The sequence below is a fragment of the Natrix helvetica genome (genome assembly GCF_964273705.1).
Source record: "Natrix helvetica genome assembly, chromosome: 3".
Lineage (NCBI taxonomy): Eukaryota > Metazoa > Chordata > Lepidosauria > Squamata > Natricidae > Natrix > Natrix helvetica.
In genome coordinates, this window is record NC_138549.1 from 83141644 (window position 1) to 83161424 (window position 19781).

The following is a 19781-nucleotide window of genomic DNA, read 5'->3' on the forward strand; positions in this document are numbered from 1 at the left end:
GGAATTTTGAAAATAAAAGTCCAGTGTTGGTCCTTGTGATGATTTGTTGGTAGAATTAGATGGATTTTTTAAATGCTAGCAAATTGCCTTTGATAATCTTTCAGCAAACTTTATTTTTTTCCCCATGAATGACATTAGTCAGATACTAAAGCAAAACTACATATTTATGAACTTTTCAAAACAAGATATTTGAACAAAGCAAACATTTGAAAGATATTGTTAAAAGATTTTTCCCCTTCCTTTCATTTCTCCTTCATAGAGGGTAGAAAATGGTGACTTCAATTGGATTGTCCCTGGAAAATTCTTAGCTTTTAGTGGACCACATCCGAAGACCAAGATTGAAAATGGTATTTGTCTTTTTTTTTGGGGGGGGGGGGAGTTTGTAGAATTTTGGTTTTGTTTCCCATGGCTAGTCATTGACTATAGTCCAGTGTTGCTATGATTTACTCAAGTAATTTCTGTCCACAAGATTTATTTTGACAAACACAGCTTCTGATAACGGTTCTGAGCAGCAACTTTGGGTAATAGTATAATCCAGGAAGAAATATCATTCACAAGAAGCCCTTATACAGGTTTTTGAATATTGTATTGTTTAGGAAACATTTTTTTTAATCAATACTGAAAATTTTAATTTTTAGTATGAAGGCAAGTATTTAGTATTATAGTAGTAAGCTCTGTCTTTTTACCATTAAATCTGATCACCTCTTTAAAAATTGCTCCAGAAATACCCTCACATCTCCAAGGTAGATTTTGAGTAAATGTGGAATTGAGTTCTGTGGAGAACGTTGAACAATGTCCCATAACACAGTTGAATTTCTGTTCTTAAATCCACATTATCTAAGTACACATTTTTGAAATTTTAATTGTCGTTTTAAAGCCATTCATTGTAATGAAAATCCTGTTTTTTTGCTTGTAATTTTCAGACCCCTCTAGTATCCAGTTTCTAAAATCATCACTTATCTTTGTTATGACTTATATTATTTAGGAGAGCTAAAATACATCTGTTTCCTACAAGAAGCTGTTTATTTTTTTATAGCTAATTTCAAAATCTTGTTGCAAAAGTCAAATTTATCTGGACCATTCATCCATTTCTACTGTAACTTCCTCAGGTCAAAAGCTTATTTATCTCTTGGGGTTTTTTATTTCAAATTCTTTAAGTTCTTAAGCCTATGGTTGATTTTTCTTTTGTTCAGAGTTGAAAATAAACTCACCTGATAAAAACATTTTAACCATTTTATAGCTATTAGAGACTTTTGGACCAACAAGCTTGAAAATGGTGAATAGGCAATTTCTCGAAAGTGATTAGGAAGTAAGGTTTGCGACTTCTGGGGAAGATATGATAAATTGAAGAGATACAGACGACAACCATGGTTAAATGAAGAGCCAGCTAATAGACCAGATTTTTGTAATTTCTCTCTAGGCAAGGAGATGACTTGAGATCGCCCACAGTTGCTCCTCACGAGGAGACTGCAGGATAGTGATTTCCAGTGGATTTAGAGCTCTGGGAGATAATAGCCATCTTGTTCTAACCTCAGTCGGGACCTTCAAAGAACACTAGATTCGTATATAACCTTTTAAAATCACTTTTAGAAATGGTTTTCTAACTGCTTTTTAACTATTAGGAACCTTTGGATGAACAAATCTGAAATGACATGGTGAGGTTCCTTCAATTCTTAGCAAAAGAAAATTTAAATATAAGTTTAAAGTTTTTTTTTTTTATAAACTTCAAAAAGGTAATTACAACTTTGATTTTGGATATGAAGATTCTTTATATTTCAAGAACTGGGCATAACACAGTGTAGCAAATCTGTTCGAAATACTTTACAGCATCATAATAAAAGAATACAAGGTTGTTGTTGATTTTTTAATGTTTAGAACAGGGGTAGTCAACCTTTCTATACCTACCGCCCACTTTTGTATCTCTGTTAGTAGTAAAATTTTCTAACCACCAACCGGTTCCACAGTAATGGTGATTTATAAAGTAGGGAAGTAACTTTACTTTATAAAATTTATAAAGCAGAGTTACAGCAAACCCTTACCGCCCACCATGAAAGCTGGAACGCCCACTAGTGGGCGGTAGGGACCAGGTTGACTACCACTGGGTTAGAACAACATAGTTGATATGCACCTACAATTGCGTGGATACTACCCCTAAATATTGATGCCACCCAAATATTAGTTTTACCTCAGCCTTATAAAATAAGTGAATATTACCTTAAATATGTATCTAACTATAAAACAATTTCATTTTGGTACTATTTTAAGAAGTTGTATAAAAAGAAGTGATGAAAATAAACACAAAACATATGCATGTAAAATTTCACTGTAATATATTTATTTAAAAGGAAGAAATAGAATATCAGTCAAAATAACAATGCCAAGTCGTTCCCAAATATTTACAGTTGTATATAGTACTTTCCAAATATTCAGACTTTTTAAAAACTATTGCAAAGAAGGCCTGGAGACAAAAGCATATGAAGAACGGTTGCAGGAATTGAGTATAGCCAGTCTAGAGAAAAGAAGGACTGGGGGTGATATGACTGCAGTGTTCCGGTATTTGAGGGGCTGCCACAAAGAAGAGGGGGTCAAATATTGTTACTTAAGATATTTTGACTATAACACTAAAGCATTCAGCTTTGCAACTTTGAATAGACTTGCCTAATAATATTTATATTACCAATAGAAAAGAACATCATGACGTTACATAGTTAGGCAATGAAATGTCTGCAAGAAAATAACCAACCAAGCTCGGAGACCCCTCAATATTAGTATTATTTTAAAATAGTTTGTTTTCATCATACACTGTTCTAACTTGGAGAGGAGCTGGAAACATCCAAGTATTCTCATTCTGCTTGTTGTAGGTTATCCGCTTCATGCACCCGAAGCCTATTTCCCATACTTTAGGAAGCACAACATAACAACCATCATAAGACTCAACAAAAAGATTTATGAAGCCAAACGCTTCACAGATGGTGGATTTGAGCACTACGACTTATTCTTCATTGATGGAAGCACCCCGAGTGACAGTATATTACAGCAGTTTTTGAACATCTGTGAGGAAGCAGAAGGCGCTATAGCTGTACACTGTAAAGGTAAGTCTGAATTGCAATGCAAAATCTGTAAAAAAATTTTAAAAAAACCATTAGAATTAAAATTTCTATCCATATACATACATACATACATGCACCAGTGGTGGGTTTCAAAATTTTTTAGAACCTCTTCTGTAGGTGTGGCCTGCTTTGTGGGAGTGGCTTGCCAGCCATGTGACTGGGTGGGAGTGGCTTGCTGCCCATGTGACTGGGTGGGAGTGGCTTGCTGGCCATGTGACTGAGTGGGAGTGGCTTGTCAGTCATGTGACTGGGGGGGCATGGCCAACTTGTAAAATGTGATGAAACTCACTTAACAACGCTCTTGCTTAGCAACCAAAATGTTGGCTCAGAAACTCTGGCATTTGAAGCACGCAAGTCTTAGAGCTGTCAAGTTACAAGACCCTTTAGAAAAAAACCCAGGGGTGTTCAAACTTGACAGCTTTAAGACTTGTGGACTTCAACTCCCAGAATTCCTCCTCTCGCTCTTCATCTTGATGATGTGCGGACGGTCGGGGGGAGAGAGCTGGAACCGGTTCTAAACGGCACTGTAGATTTGTGGAACCTCTTCTATAGAAGAGGTTAGAACTGGCAGGAACCCACCCCTGATAGGCAGACATATACATTGACTTGCATAAATTACTCCAAATTATACATTTTAAAATTCTTGTCTTAGCTAAAATGTTGTATTGATTTTTCCTATCTATGCAGAGTCATTTTTATTCCATTGAGTGATGCTGTTGCCTCTTTTTTTTAAAAAAAAACCTCTTTAGATTCCGCTTTTATGCATGTGTAAGAGTACTAATGAACTTCCATATAAATTGTGTGAAGTGTGCCTTAACAGCTTGAATCTTCTATTCCATATTATTTAAATAGAATTATTTTACTTGGAAAACCTGAAAAGATAGAGGAACCAGTGTTCCTTCTTTTTTTCCATTAGTCTGTCTTATTTAATTAATTTATCCATTTTCAGTTTTTCCATTGCTTTTGGAAAAACCTGAAAGGCTAGTAATGCCGGCAGCAACCCACCCCTGCCAGAGACCTAGAAACAAATATTTTAGTATATATTTGGCATTGTTCAGTGCCAAATATTCAGCATTGTGGATCTCTTAAAACTCAGTGTTTATGTCTTTTTTTCCATTAATGCAGCTGGTCTAGGAAGAACAGGAACACTGATTGCTTGTTATATAATCAAACACTATAAATTCACCCATTCTGAAGCCATTGCCTGGATACGAATGTGTCGGCCAGGTTCTATTATTGGACCCCAGCAACACTTCCTTGAAGAGTAAGTATGAGAACTATATTAATCATATAACGGATGCTCCAGAATATGTTCCTTACTGTTTAATAAATATTTATTAAGGCCACAAAACATAGTAACGTTTTTAGAACTCCCTCTTCTGAATTGTGTTTAGAGTTCTTATTATAAAGTTTAATGAGTTCTGGAGAAGATATGTGTAATGTTACACTGCTGCTGTAATGTTGTTCAATTTATTGTGTTACTCATGTCTCAAAATGCCCTTTTTAAAGTAGTTCCAGGAATGGGTTAAGAACTAGAAAATGTTTGCCCCTTCTCTTAGTTTTGTTGCCTGAGTATATCAAGTTACTTTCCCTTGTCAATATTTTGTGCTCTTTTTTTTTGTAAACTGTATCTCAATCTAATCCTCAAAAGATAGTATCAGAATCTAATTAAAGTTCATTTTTAGCCATGCAGTTTTTGTTTGAAGACAGCTAATGTTTTCTCATCTGCCCTTGGAGAGGTAGAAAGGAGGGGGGAAATGTATCCATCACTTTTGCTAAAAGTAGCTAAAGTTGTAGAAAAGGTGATAATTAGCAAGGCTGCCTATCTATGGTGCTAATTGGAATAGATCAGATCAAGCCATCTGGTTTTCATTATGGGATTTATGGCAGTGGCAATGAACATCTGGTTGTTACGTCTTAGTGGTAAAAATTGATTTAGTGGTTCAATAAAATGCAGGATCCTCCCCACAGTGTGACTTGGGTGCACATAGATGCTGTAAATCACACAAGGATAATATTTGCATAAGGATTTTGATTTTACATCAATACTGTAGCCCTATGTTGCCCAGCTATTGTGTAATGTCCTAAAAATACATTCGGAGTGAATTACTAGGAATCATATAAAATGAACCATGAAGTGGGTGGAATGCCTTAAAACTATTCAAGTATTACTGCCTATTATTTCAAACTTAACAGGGTAGTGAAAACCCTACCTTCAAATTAATGATTGAAACAATCCATGTTTCTTGTTTTTTTCATACGTGCACCTGAAATGATTTGGAACAGTATAGACAACAGGTATCAAATTTGCCACACCACGTTGCTGTCACATGATGTTTTGTGACATTTTTCCCATATTGCTGCATCTGTCAGATTTAATTATCCAGTTAGGTAAAATTGATGGGAAAAATTGCTTATGAATGAGAGCAGCAAAATTTAGCACATACATATAAGGAGAGAATGGGAAAAAAATGAAAGAAAGTTATTACTGATGTATTTAATTCTATAAGAATAAAAAAGGTAAACATTTGCCCTGCCAGTCGTGTCCAAAGATGCTTCCATGATCATGTGATTGGCATGACTATATGCCAAGATGCAAAGAACGCTGTTACTTCCCATCAAAGTGGTACCTATTTATCTATTTGCATTTGCCTGCTTTGAAATTGCTAGGTTGGAAGGAGCTGGGGCAAGAAGAGAAGCTTACCCCATCACAAAGTACTTGGGTCTCGAACTGCCAACGTTCTGATTGCCAAGTCCAGCATCTTAACCATTAGGCCATGTGCCCCCTTTGTATAAGAATAGGCTGTTGTAAATAAGATCCAATCATTGCTTTGACTAGTGGTTTTACAGGCAGCAGGATTTTTTAAATCAACCATAATCTCTTTCATCTGTTAGTTTCAAATGTCTAAGTAGACATTTTCTTATCTGCAATATCTCCAAAATGTTGCCCAGAGAATATTCAAAATAAGTGTTTTAGGAGTTCTTGGTTCTCTTGGAGCTTGATTGTATTGTTGTATCTGGTGATGTTTCCTAGTTTGGGTAAAAACATCTGCAAGAAAACAACCAAGCTCAGCGAATAACAATTCTTATTTCAGCACTGAGCTGCAAATATTCTCCTCAAATAAATAAATAAATATTTTAATTATAAGAGCCAAAGACTAACTAGATCATCCAATAATTGTGTGTCATTATACAGACTTAAAGGTTTGAAAGATAACATATTTTAAAAGAATGTCATACCTCATTTTTTATAGTACAATGCCACTGGTACTAATTTTATTTTTTTGTATTAATGAATAGAAAACAGGCGATGTTGTGGGTCTATGGAGACATATTCCGAACTAAACAAAAAACAAAAGAAGTAGATGAAGATGGTTTGAGCAAAGTTTTATCGGGCTTCGATGACATTTCTATCAGTGGAACTTCAACTAGAATTGAAAATTTGGATAAATATATAGAGGTAAAGCTGCACTGGAACAATTTCCAAACACACTTGAAGAATATGTCAATAATTTCAGAAATAAAATATTTGAAGTTTATCACAGCAGCGTAATACATTCAAAATGTTTGACATATACAGTGTACAGTACTTGTGTTGTAATCCTTATAGTAAAAGAACTTAGTATGATTATTGAAATATTGCAAATTGCAGGGCCTGGCCAAGGAAGAATAAAGGACAAGATGGAATGCAATGGAATCCCATGCAGATATGATGGGTTCAATAGCCCGTTCCCAAAACTACCATCTAAACTAAGTGTTTTAATGGTTATGTTTCCTAAGAAAATTAATTAGATTAATCGCATCAATCATGACTTATTTTCCTCCTTTTAATTTAATTTCTGGTTCTAACCTAATACAACTTTGGTTTAATTTAAGCCAAAGGTTTCACTCCAGGGAGCAAGATGAGGAAGTAAAAAAGGGGTGTCAAACTTGTGACGTATTGCAACTTCCCCCCCCCCTTCGTTAAACGGGAGTGGACATGGCCAATGCATGACACATCTGGCTCACAGGCCGCAAGTTTGACCCCCTGAAGTAGAAGACAAAAATGTCCTCACATGTCAATACTAGAAGTTTGCCTCCTACTTTAAAGAGGTATGGAAATAGCCAGTGTGATCATTTAGTACATTTATTTTATATTTATACCCCACCATTTCTCTGCAAGTTTAAGATGGCATACAAACAGTGGGGTAGCTTGGATTAAGAGAAAGTAATTGAGCAGGGTGGGACCACTAAAATATAAAGACAAAGAAATAACCATTCTTAAACAGATTCCAAAGAAAGTAAGAGATAAGAGGAAGAAATACTCCTCTTTAGCAAAGAAATTATATAACAATGGAATCTGGTTTAAATGGTTGTTGCCAGAAGGAATGCTGATTTTCTGGGAGGGCAGTAGAATTAGAATCAACACAGTTGCGGAGGCGGAGGCCTTCATTAAAAAAATAGTGCCCTCCTAGATCAAACGGGACAGTACAAAAGATGTGAAGGAGGGAGGGGCCGCGGCTCTGCCAGCAGACGGGGGAGGATGCAACACTTAGAAGACTCAGATCACAAAAATGAGTTGAAACATTTTTGCAATTGTTGTTATAATGTAACTCTTAGAAGTGATACAAAAGATGATTGAATATATTGATGATTGAATGTAAAAACAAGAAGCTGCCAATGTTTATTCAAATTTTGATGTTTTTTCTCTTTTTTTTTTTTGTTAAAGTTGTGAGATTCGGGGGGGATTTCTACCTCCCGCATGATGTAGCTGTCAAAATTTTCTACACCTATTTACCTTTTTCCCTAAAACATTTGTAAAAAACCAATAAAATTTTACAGTATAAAAAAAGAGAAAGTAATTGAGCCACGGTCACCAAGAACTCTTGTGATCAGCTGTGGACTTGCAGTTGGCTTTTTTCCACTTGTAGTCACCACTTTAATTCTACAGACGTGGCCAACTTGTTAGAAGAAGGAAACCATGTATGTGCTCACCCCACATTGTGTGTTTTCACCTTCATCCATATGGACACCTGGGACAAGTTTAATTCCTCGTTGCTTCAATGTGCAGTACTTTTATTATTAAAGCACAGGTAGTCTGTGACTTACAACCCCAATTGAGCCTACAATTTCTATTGTTAAGTGACACATTTGCTAAGTGAATTTTATTCCCTTTTCCAACTTTTTTTTTTGCCACAGTTGTTAAGTGAATCATTGCCGTTGATAAGTTAGTAACCTAGTTGTTAAGTGAATCTGGCTTCCCTATTGACTTAGCTTGTCAGAAGGTCGCAAAAGGTGATCATATACCTTTTGGGGCACAGCAACAGTCATAAGTATGAACCAGTTGCCAAACATCTGAATTTTGATCCCATGATCATGGAGATGCTGCAAAGGTAGTAACTGTAAAAAATGGTCATAAGTCACTTTTTTCAGTGCCATTGTAACTTTAAATGGTCATTATTTGAATTGTTGTAAGTTGAGGACTACCTTTATTTCTTTTCCAACAATTTTCCTCCAGTATGTTACGTATGCATTCAGTTAACTTTGCTTTTGTTGTATTATTCCTTTTTTTTCTTAAAACATTTTCAAAGTGATAAATGCTATTGGTAAGTTATCAGGAGTCAAAATAATGTGTGAGAGAAGAAAAATCTGTAGTGATCCCCGTGTCATAGATTTGTTCTCAAAATGTTTTTTTAAGTAAATTATTTCTGTTTTCCAGAATGATTTGGAAGAAGATTCAGAAGCTAAGAATGACGTGACCCAGGGAGATCAACTTCGTGCCTTAAAACTTCAGAGGCAGCCACGTTCAGCTACAACAGGAACTCTTAGGTAAGCTATTCAGACTTGAATGATTATGTTCTAATACAGTGATGGCGAACCTTTTTTGGCTCGCGTGCCACAAGTGAAGGAAGAGCAGGGGGGTCGTGTGCGGGCGTGCCGTACCCATAATGCAATGCGCGATCCCCCAGTGCGCATGCGTGCACAACAGGGGCGACACCCCCCCCATTTTTGCATGCTTTTTTCATCCTCCCCAGGCTCCAGAAGCTTTATAGGAGCCTGGGGAGGGTGAAAAGAGCCTCCCCCGCCCCCCTGGAGGCCCTCCGGAGGCTTCAGGGACCATCCGGAGGCTTCCCTGAAGCCTTCGGAACGCTTAAAATGACCCTCCGAGCAAACCGGAAGTGACTTCCGGTTTGCTGGGAGGGTCATTTTAAGCGTTCCGAAGGCTTCAGGGACCATCCGGAGGCTTCCCTGACGCCTTCGGAGCGCTCAAAACGACCCTCCGAGCAAACAGGAAGTGACTTCCGGTTTGCTCGGAGGGTCATTTTAAGCGTTCCGAAGGCTTCAGGGAAGCCTCCGGATGGTCCCTGAAGCCTCTGGAGGGCCTCCGGGGGGTGGGGGAGGCTCTTTTCGCCCTCCCCAGGCTCCTATAAAGCCTCTGGAGCCTGGGGAGGGCGAAAAAATGGCTTTTGAAAACTGTGAACTCAGCTGGCCAGTGCGCGCATGCGCGCTGGCCAGCTTACAGGGCAGCACCTCGCGTACCCTGACAAACACGTGCCACAGGTTCGCCATCACTGTTCTAATATTTCTCCTTAAATCCAGGTTGCTTTCTCTCCTTGATTAGTTTCCATCCATTGTTTCTTGTCCTGCTTTCAGGTGCCTTGGAGAATAGCTTGACTCCCTCTCCTTTGTGGCAATCCCTGAGATACTGGAACACTGCCATCACGTCACCCCTAGTCCTTCTTTTCATTAAACTAAACATAACCAATCCCAGCAACCGTTCTTTATACCGTTCTTAAATCTTAGCCACAATCTGCTATATGTCCCTCATTTTGTTTATCTAAATGTGGTAGTGATTGAACCTGTCCATGAACACCTTGTGTGCAGTACTACTGACATGTTACTTCTATCACATATCCTGGAGATGGGTAATGTGTTGAACTCCGACATCTCTACGGTATTAGTCAACAAAATAAGAATGTGGGATGATGGGAATTGTAATTCAGTTGCATGTATGACCTTCTTCATGTTAGGATCATTGAAACAGATCATGGTAGAATTAATTTCCTTTTCAGGAAGACATCTGCTAGATTCAGACAGGAGGATCTGAGAGACACTCCAGTATTTATGTATTTGTTATTTATTTATACATTTATTGATATATTTACTTACTTAACCTGTTTTCCCCAAAATAAGACCTCCCTAGATAATAAGCCCTCCCCGAAAATATTGCAATACAGTCGCAGCCATGAGGTGACCATGCTCGCTGCCTCCTGCACCTCAAAAATAATAAGACCTCTCCGAAAATAAGGCCAAGCGCTTATTTGGGGGGGGGGTCAAAAGAAAATAAGACACTGTCTTATTTTTGTGGAAACATGGTATAATTCCTGCCTGCCTGCTTGGTTGCTTGCTTGACTGCTTGTTTGACTGCTTTTTTGAATATGTGGGGTATGTGTTTAATTAATACCATGTTTCCCTGAAAATATGACAGGCTCTTATTTTCTTTTGCCCTACGAAATATGGCCTTGGGCTTATTATCAGGGAGGGCTTATTGTTTTAGGGTTGCTGGCCTTGCGAGCGGACTCCCGAAGAGCCAGGCACAGCCCCAGGGGCAAAGCAGCCATGAGGTGACCACGCTCACGAGCAGCCGCCTAGCAAATCCCCTTTCCAGCCGGGCAGAGTGCCATTCACTGACCTAGGGGGTATCACTAAGGCGCCAAGCCACGTGGCGCTCTGCCCGCCCCCCAGCTCTCGCGGCTTGGCACATTCGGGATACCCCCTAGGTCAGTGATGGGCAACCTTTTTTTTCAACTGAGCCAAATCTCGCCAAAACCACGATTGAAATTTATTTTGAGAGCCACACTTTTAAAACCGAAAATACATAGGATGGTACACTGTTTTTAGTTTCAATAAACTCTGGCATTTGAAGCACGCAAGTCTTAAAGCTGTCAAGTTACAAGATCCTTGCATCCCTAACCCTTTAGGAAAAAAAACCCAAGGGGTCTTCAAACCTGACAGCTTGAAGACTTGTGGACTTCAACTCCCAGAATTCCTCCTCCAGTCATGTTGGCTCAGAAACTCTGGCATTGAAGCATGCAAGTCTTAAAGCTGTCAAGTTGCAAGACCCTTGCACCCCTAACCCTTTAGAAAAAAAAAACCCAGGGTCTTCAAACCTGACAGCTTGAAGACTTGTGGACTTCAACTCCCAGAATTCTGAGAATTGAAGTCCACCAAGGGCATCAATCATATTAGCCCAGGGATCTGCAAAATTGGCTCTTAAGACTGGTGGACTTCAACTCCCAGAATTCTGAGAATTGAAGTTCACCAGTCTTAAAACAGCCACCTTTGCAGACCTCTGTGTTAGCCCAAAGCCTGGCGCTGGGCGGGCCTTGCTCCCCCATTGGTGGAGCCCCAGGAAGCGAGGAGGGAGAAAAAGAGACGGAGGCAAGGAACTTCTCCCCCCCCCACCCGCAAAAATCTTATCAGGGAGCCGGCGGGCAGTAGCAAATTAGCTGATCACGCGGCGTGATCGGCTAATTTGCTACTGCCCACCCGGCTCCCCGGTTAGATTTTTGCTGGGAGGAGGCGGGGGGAAGCTCCTTAGCCTCCGTTTCTTTTTCTGCCTCCTCGCTTCTCGTCCCCGCCCGACTTCAGGATCCTCCACGCGGCGTGATCGGCTAAGTTGCTACTGCCCGCCCGGCTCCCCGGTTAGATTTTTGCTGGAAGGAGGGGGGGGAAGCTCCTTAGCCTCCGTTTCTTTTTCTGCCTCCTCGCTTCTCGTCCCCGCCCGACTTCAGGATCCTCCCTAATCATTGTGGGTCGAAAAGAAAAAAGGGAAAGAGGCGCTTGTTTTGAAGTGCCCGAGAGGAGGGAGGGGAGCGGGCGCCCAGCACACAAGAGCCATATTAAAGTGTGTAAAGAGCCGCATGTGGCTCGCGAGCCGCGGCTTGCCGACCACTGCCCTAGGTCAATGCATGGAGCTCTGCCCGGCTGGAGAGGGGGGTTGCGCGAGCGCCTGTGTCCGGCTCTTTGGGAGTCCGCTCGCAAGGAGACAGGCGCCCAGCAACTCCCCCCTCCAGCCAGGCAGAACGCCACTCCCCAACCTAGTGGTATCCCGAAGGCGACAAGCAATGTGAGCACCTTCCCCCCCCCCCCCCCCCGCTCCTGCAACTTGGCGCCTTCGGGATAGCTCTAGGTCGGTGAGCGGTGCTCTGCCTGGCTGGAGGGGGGTTGTCCAGGGGGGTTATTTTCGGGGGTGGGCTTATATTTGTGCCCACACGAAAAATGTGGCAAGGCGTTAGTTTTGGGACAGGTCGTATTTTTGGGGAAACACGGTATATTAGATAGTTGGAAGAGTAAATATTGGCTATATAAATTCAGTAATATATATCCTTTTTAGTTTGATACTTCTTATGTAAAATACTCTTGTCTTTTTAGGTTAGAAGATATGAAAACACATGTCAGATCCATATCCCAGCCTTTCAGGTATTTGTTTGGATTGTTTAGAAAGAAGCAATTTCATTTATGGAAGCCTTCTGAATTTTTGCTGTACTAAATGTTACTAAATAGCAATAGTGCTGTGATTGAATGTAAAAGCTGTTCTCCATGTTAAAGCTGTGGATCAAAGAATGGTTTTAGAGTTCATTTAATAATAAGGTTGTGAAATAGCAAACATTGACATCCAAGATCCCATGCAACCTTGTCTGTGCATAAACTGGGTCCATACACCTATAGTGTGAGTGGATACATGTCTATTATCTATTGTTCTTTGAAACTTTAATGAGCAAAAATAAAATTTTGGAAAACTGTATAACAGTCGGTTACATGGCTTGATATGTAATTCTTTATAGATATAATCATACTAATATTTAAAGCAAATTAAAGCTTGATTCATGCATCGCCGTATAGTAGCATTGATACATGTCCATGGGGCAGATTAGCTTTTGAAGATGTATGGGACTTTGGATTCTATCCCAAAAAAATGCTTCAGAGGAAGCAGATTTTGTATTGTCTGTCATTTGCCTGCAGTCCCTTGCAGCTCTTTTCCTGAAAACTATTGGCAGCAATTTAAAAACTAAACATTGTGAGGGAGGCACAACCTTAAATACCTGCCAGGGGAAGACTGCTTTGAGCTGACATAGAAATGCCAGCATTAAGGAAGGCCAACCTTAACGATGCAATGCAGTTTATATAAATATAAAGGTATATAAATCAGCTTTCTCAATTGTCTACATAAGTTATGGATTTGCAGTTAGTTGTTCAGAACAAGCCTGATTAATCCAATAGCAGGTTCATTCTTTGAAATACTTCTGAAATTTCAAGTCATAAGTGCTTTCCTGCAAATTGCATTATGATAGTCTAAGCTGGATGCGATGAATCTCTGAATGATTTTCAGCCCATCCTTTTTAGGAAGAGATGCAGTTGGCTAACTAGAAATATAAAATATATTTCTAACCCCTTTCTCTATCTGCATTACTAAATTCCTTTACTGCAGAATTGAAAAAGCCTGTCCAAACTGTGGATTTAAGTAAAAAAAAACACCAACAGATTCTACACATAACCTATAATTCAATCCATTACTCATCCATTTTGAGGATCACGGGTTTCAGTTTGTTCACCCTAATTCAACCAGCATTTACACCATGTTAAGAGAGAGGGGGAGGGACGGAGGGAGATAGATAGATAAGGAGGGAGGAGGGGATTATCAGCCTATTAATGGCACTTTCTCCCACCTCTTTTAAATGATTTCATTCAGAAACCAAATAACAGAGATTATTAGCAGGGGCTCCTTAGCAAAAATATAGGGCAACAGTGCCTTAGTAGGTAAGACCAGCAAACAAGTCAAGGCAAAAATTCAGAGATGGATCATTTGATGCTAAATTTCAAACATGATTGTAATCAAAATAGTTGTCACTTTTGAAATGGATATTCAGTGATGTATCTGTTAACATTCTGATTTGGGTGGGAGGGATAAGTACCTTGTAAAAAAAATTTTTTTTAAAGGAAATAATTAGGAAAAATCAAAACATTGGAATTAACACGTGCATTCGGTATTGAAAAATAACAACATCTGCAAGAGGCTTGCACTTACATTTTAAGAATCTGTTTTACTATGTAGGCATCTACAATTTTAAATGAATAAATAATGCTCAAAAAACACTATACTTATGCAATAAACCTCCCTGCTGTTCACTGCTTGAAATTTCTACCTAAAGGTTCATTTGTAGTTTTCTTCAAATATGAAAGACTTTTTTAGTCATATTCTTCTTTAGAGACACTCCTGAATTACGTCAAAATTTTATTTGCAGTCCAAGACCAAACACGACCCCTGAAAAGTACCCAAAGATGGGAGATCCTTTGGCACAATGTTCTGATTCACACAAAGACCTGTGCTCCTAGACAAAAAATATTTTCCTGTTCCTCCATAAAGTTTTATAGTGTCCAGACAGCCTTAGATCCCCGTTATAGAAGACATAATTCATCCCATGAATACCCTGAGAATGTTTTAATATTATTTATTTATGAAAAGATTTATATTCAGAGGTTCTGGTATGCAAACTAAATGAAGGATAGAAAATTGAATATTCTACCAATCGTATGAATATACGTTTGCTTCCTATTGGTACTTTCAGATTGAATACAGCAGCTCTCTCTCAAGGGTCCATATCTCCTTTGAAGGCCACCAAAGCAATGGTTTCGTCATCGCCCACAGCAAAGAGAATAAATAGACATGCTCCATCCTCAGTTCCAAATTTTAAAAGGTATTTCTTTATTCTGCTATGTCTTTTTACCTTTTGGGAAGAGAGGGAGTATAGGAACAAATACTATATTTTTTATTTGTAATTGGGGTTTCTTATATAAGAAATCTAAGATATTCTGAATGTCTTTGATGTAACTTTAAATACTTGCTTCTGATACCTTAGTTTGACTATGGGAATAAGTGGCTATGAGCACTAATAAAATTACATTCATATCATCCCATTGATCTCATATTAAAAGAGCTACATGCATGTTTTTCAAAATAACTTCTCCCATACTGGCCTATGCCAGCTTATAGAAGCCAAAAGGAAACCCCCTTTAAATAAGAAATGTTAGAAATAACCAACAAGAAAAATGTTGCCTAAAGTTCCAGCATCACTGGAGATTACATCTATGTATTTCTTCAAAGCACTGCAATCATTTTGCAACTGTTCTTTATCCTAAAATGTTCCCAATGGTTTCCCCACAATTTACCGAAAGAATTAAGCTGTATGTTGCCACCATTTAATATTGAGAAAGTGATTTTTTTTCTCTCCAAGTGCCTTTTAAAGCATGTCTTGCATTGATACATCACCTGTGCATACATTTTGTGTGTCTTTTTACCCCACATGTGTTTTCCATTCAGCTTTTCCATAAACTCCAGGTTAGCCAGTTCTCTAGGGAACCTGCATGCTGCTTCAGATGATGCTGAGAGCAAACTGACATTATCATCCTCTAGGACAGGTTATTCTGTAAGCCAACTCTCCAGTAATTTGAATGGCAGTGCACTGTTGCCTTCCCGAAATGATCATGAGCTGAACAACAACTTGTACAACAGGAGAGGCAATAGCACTACCAACCTCAACAACTATGTCAATTCTCCCAACGTCCTGGCTGAGGAGTACAACACCTTCAGATCTTTTACGGGGCTCGCTGCTTCTTCAGCAAGATACCTGAGTCGATCAATTCCTGTAAGTTCACAGTTCAGCAGCCCTTTCAGAGACCTTATAGAACTTCCCTTCAACCAAAGCTTTCTCCAAAGTTTCTAACAATCCTTAGACCTTCCTTTCTGGTCTTTTTTTCTCATTTTACAATCTCTTCTTCTTGCGCAAGTAGTATCTTCTTATCTCAACTAAAACCAGTCAGGTTACTTTTTGTGGTGGTTTCTTTGACACTTCAGGAAAGAAAGATAATTGTTTCGCTCTCTAATTTTTGTAAGGTCTTCTGTGAGCGCAACTTTCTTTTTATATCCATTTTAATTCATTGTAATAAAACGCTGAAAGTGTCAGATGTTCATATCAGTACATATTTAAAGATACATACAAAGAGCATGGAGAGATTCAATAGGATTTTGAATTGTCTAAGTTAGAAGAATTAATTACATTTATATAGGTAGTTTTCAGTTGATAACCGCTCATTCAGTGATCGTTCGAAACTGTGACAGTGCTGAACAAGCGGTACTTATAATCAGCCCTCATAATTCAAAGTTCCAGCTATTATATCATCCCTACAGTCCAGGGTTGCAAAACAGGCATTTGGCAACCGGCTTATATGATAGTTGCAGCATCCTGCTATCCTGTGATCACCATTTGTAACCTTCGCTTCTAGTTTCCCATAAGCAAAGTCACTGGGGAAGCCTGCAGGGACGGTTGCAAGTTGGTCCTGCTGCCTTTTATCCTGGGGAGCCGCTTACAGAATGTGAGATCCCAGAGATCTCATACTCCATAGTGCACTTGTACTGCTGCATCCCCTCCCTAGCCCACACACACTCACACAGTGCTGCAGCAACCCCACCTAACATACATTGCTACAATTCCTCATCTCATTCCATACTACACATCTGCTCACTGGATTCTTTCCAAGCCACCCAGGACTCATGACTTCCAGCCAGCTTCCCCAGTGACTCTGCTTGTGGGAAGCTGGCAGGAAGTCACAATCACATAAGGTCCTGTTTTTATTTACCAACAGAGAAAACTACCATAGGTGTCATCACTACGCAATATGGTCTCATAACATTCCACTTCATGACTGCATCGCTTAGTGATGAAAATTCTAGTCCAAATTACTGCTATGCGGTGAGGATTACCTGTAAAATAATAGACAAAAAAGTGGGGGGTGGGGAGGGAATCAGTATTGGTTCTCAGTCTACTCTAAATTTAGCGTCATGTTCTTGTTTACAATATATATTTCTTCTGTGTGAATGAAATGGATAAATAAGTACCTCTGACTACCATCACCATTTTACATAAGTTTTGGGAGAGAAAAATACAAAAAAAACTGGTGTCCTAAAATACAGTTTAAGCCAGGGATGTCAAACTCGCGGTCTGTGGGTCAGATGCATCACATGCTGGCAGAAAAGCCTTTGTTGCAACAGTAAGAAACTGTAGCATTCCAAATTTTAGCTGTTGTTTACCTTCTTGAGCTTGTAAGATTTACCTCTTACATCAGCTGTTGAATATAGCGTGGAAATACTAAAAATAAAAGAACTAAGGCTTTTTATTGTATTTATTTTATTGGTCAGAATGAGATCTTTTTGTTGAGAGTATCTGTTAAATACGTTACTTTGTCTGAAAAAGAGTTCTTGCAAATATTTTTTCTGGTGAAATAATATATTACACAAATTTAAAACTAAACTAATCTCAGGATTTATTTTAAAATAAGTTTGTTCCAGTCACTGCTAAAAACAACAATAAAAAACAAGTATATTTTCCACACCCGAGAACTTATTTTTATAAATAGTTACATTGACTACCAGAAAGCACCACTGTCGCTGTCATCCTTACTGGGACGCTTCAGATGTGGGTAGCCAGATTTTTATTCTTTGGGGTTCAAATCCTCTGCTTGGAATTGAACTCATAGATCTTTACCCATCGGATGACCTCATGCATTATTTTAGCTTTTAGTTTTAGGAACTATCCCTGCAATTCAGTGGTTGTAGGAAGGAATACTCAGAAGGTATCCGAATGGTATACATATAATCTATTTATCCTTAAGCTCTTAGAGCAGAGCAATATAGATGTTACATTATCTCGTGACCCTAAGTGTGGGATTTTACGTAACATCACACTTCTTGGGGGATGCGGAAAATTGTCTACTTTTATGCAATGTGTATCCCATGTGGTGTTCTCAGTTGCCTTGACCAGCAGGAGGCAACATGTGACCAGTTTTGTCCTTATTTATACCTTTCTGCTCAGAGCTTAAAGAGATGGAATGTACCATTCCGATTGCTTTTATAATACATTTCTGCAGCACAGTACATAAAATGTTAGTTGTTTTCTGGAAATAAAGAGCATGTTTAAAAATAGAAAGTCCTTCATAAACTTAGATCACAATTGTTTTGTTAGAATTTTACACAGCAATAAAAATCCAGGAAACATCCCGAATGTTTGAAAAATTAGAGCAATATAAAGAGAAAATATATTCAAACATAAATATAAGAGATGACACATTGCAGTGGCTCCTTGTGAAATCGAAGTGGATCAGAGCAATATTTGCCTATCCAAAAACATCTAGCATAGATTTCACAGTATTTATAGTTTCAGAGAATTAGATACTTGTTTCTACTCTAAAGGATGATGGTAACTTTATTCTTCAATGTCATTAAGTTCTATCCACTCCAGTGGTGGGTTCCTGCTGGATCGCACCGGATCGCGCGCGCTCCCTTTCAGCGCTCCACCTGGCTTGCGCGCTCCCTTTCAGCGCTCCACCTGGCTTGCGCGCTCCCTTTCAGCGCTCCACCTGGCTCTCGCGCTCCCTTCCGGCGCTGAAACCGGAAGTACAGTCTTGCCCCGCCCCTGGTGAAGCAACGACGCCTGCCTGCGCTCCACCAGCTCGGCTGGGAATGGAGATGTTTCCTCAGCGGAGCGGAGCGCCTGAAAAGACACCGCTCCGCTGAGGAAACATCTCCGTTCCCAGCCGAGCTGGTGGAGCGCAGACAGGCGTCGTTGCTTCGCCAGGGCCGGGCAAAACTGTACTTCCGGTTTCAGCGCCGGAAGGGAGCGCGAGAGCCAGGTGGAGCGCTGAAAGGGAGCGCGCAAGCCAGGTGGAGCGCTGAAAGGGAGCGTGCAAGCCAGGTGGAGCGCTGAAAGGGAGCGCGCGCGATCCGGTGCGATCCGGGAGGAACCCACCACTGATCCACTCTCTTACTCTAAATAGCTGCCAGTAAGAAATGGGATTGTGTAAATCCATCATGAATTTGAGGAGAAGTGTGAGAAGATATCTGTTGGCTTAAGTGATCTTTATCTGCTTTCCTGAGCAAAAGGAAGTAGATGCTGGCCATAAATGGTACATTTGCTGAGAAGTGATATATTTATCTTGCTGGAAATATCAAAATGCATATTTGTTTTAATAAATGTAACATGGCATACATAGATAATAAACAGAGACATGTTACTTTATATACTTTATACTTTATATACATTAAAATGCACACCTTACATTGTGTAGTTTTAGAAAATCAGATTTAGGTTTATAAATATTAGCAGGAAAATTGAAAAGAGTGAATTTCACCATAAATGCCAATTTTGACTACATTTGAAAATACCAGTATTGATTCAATTAAAAAAGAGTTGTTACAAAAAGTCACAACCAAATTCGAAGTCCATCAACCTTTCACTCTCTTCATCAAAGTAAAACTTGAATTCCATAAAAATACTTCCAGAAATATATATATTGAAGTTCATTATTATTATTGCTGTTATTGATATGAAGAAGATAAAGACAGCCTTTTATATCATAATGGAACAAGATAGAATAGAACATTCTAAGACAATGAATGATGCAATAAAATTGATGTTTGAAGTACTCCTTAGTTGCTTAGTATACATAAATGTACATATTTACACTTGTGTAGTGCTGTTTTCTTAGGATATAATCTTGAGAATAGGTGCCTTTCCTCATAGTTTCTAAGCCCACACACACAAGTTGTCTATAAAATTTCAATCTTAAAAATAAAAA

The 19781-nt window shown here is 39.2% G+C and overlaps 1 protein-coding gene across 2 annotated transcripts in view; it reads left to right on the plus strand.

Moving 5' to 3' along the window:
• CDC14A (cell division cycle 14A) overlaps positions 1–19781 on the plus strand; it is a 67282-nt gene that overhangs the window by 42962 nt on the left and 4539 nt on the right. Inside the window, exons 8-15 of one of the 2 annotated variants that reach the window (XM_081946295.1) lie at positions 260–347; positions 2862–3092; positions 4236–4374; positions 6411–6570; positions 8809–8918; positions 12525–12572; positions 14720–14848; positions 15565–15796. In XM_081946295.1, coding sequence (XP_081802421.1) covers positions 260–347; positions 2862–3092; positions 4236–4374; positions 6411–6570; positions 8809–8918; positions 12525–12572; positions 14720–14848; positions 15565–15796 — 1137 coding nt within the window. Of the gene's footprint in view, positions 1–259; positions 348–2861; positions 3093–4235; positions 4375–6410; positions 6571–8808; positions 8919–12524; positions 12573–14719; positions 14849–15471; positions 15797–19781 lie in introns of both variants that reach the window. The other variant, XM_081946296.1, reaches the window with a different exon arrangement.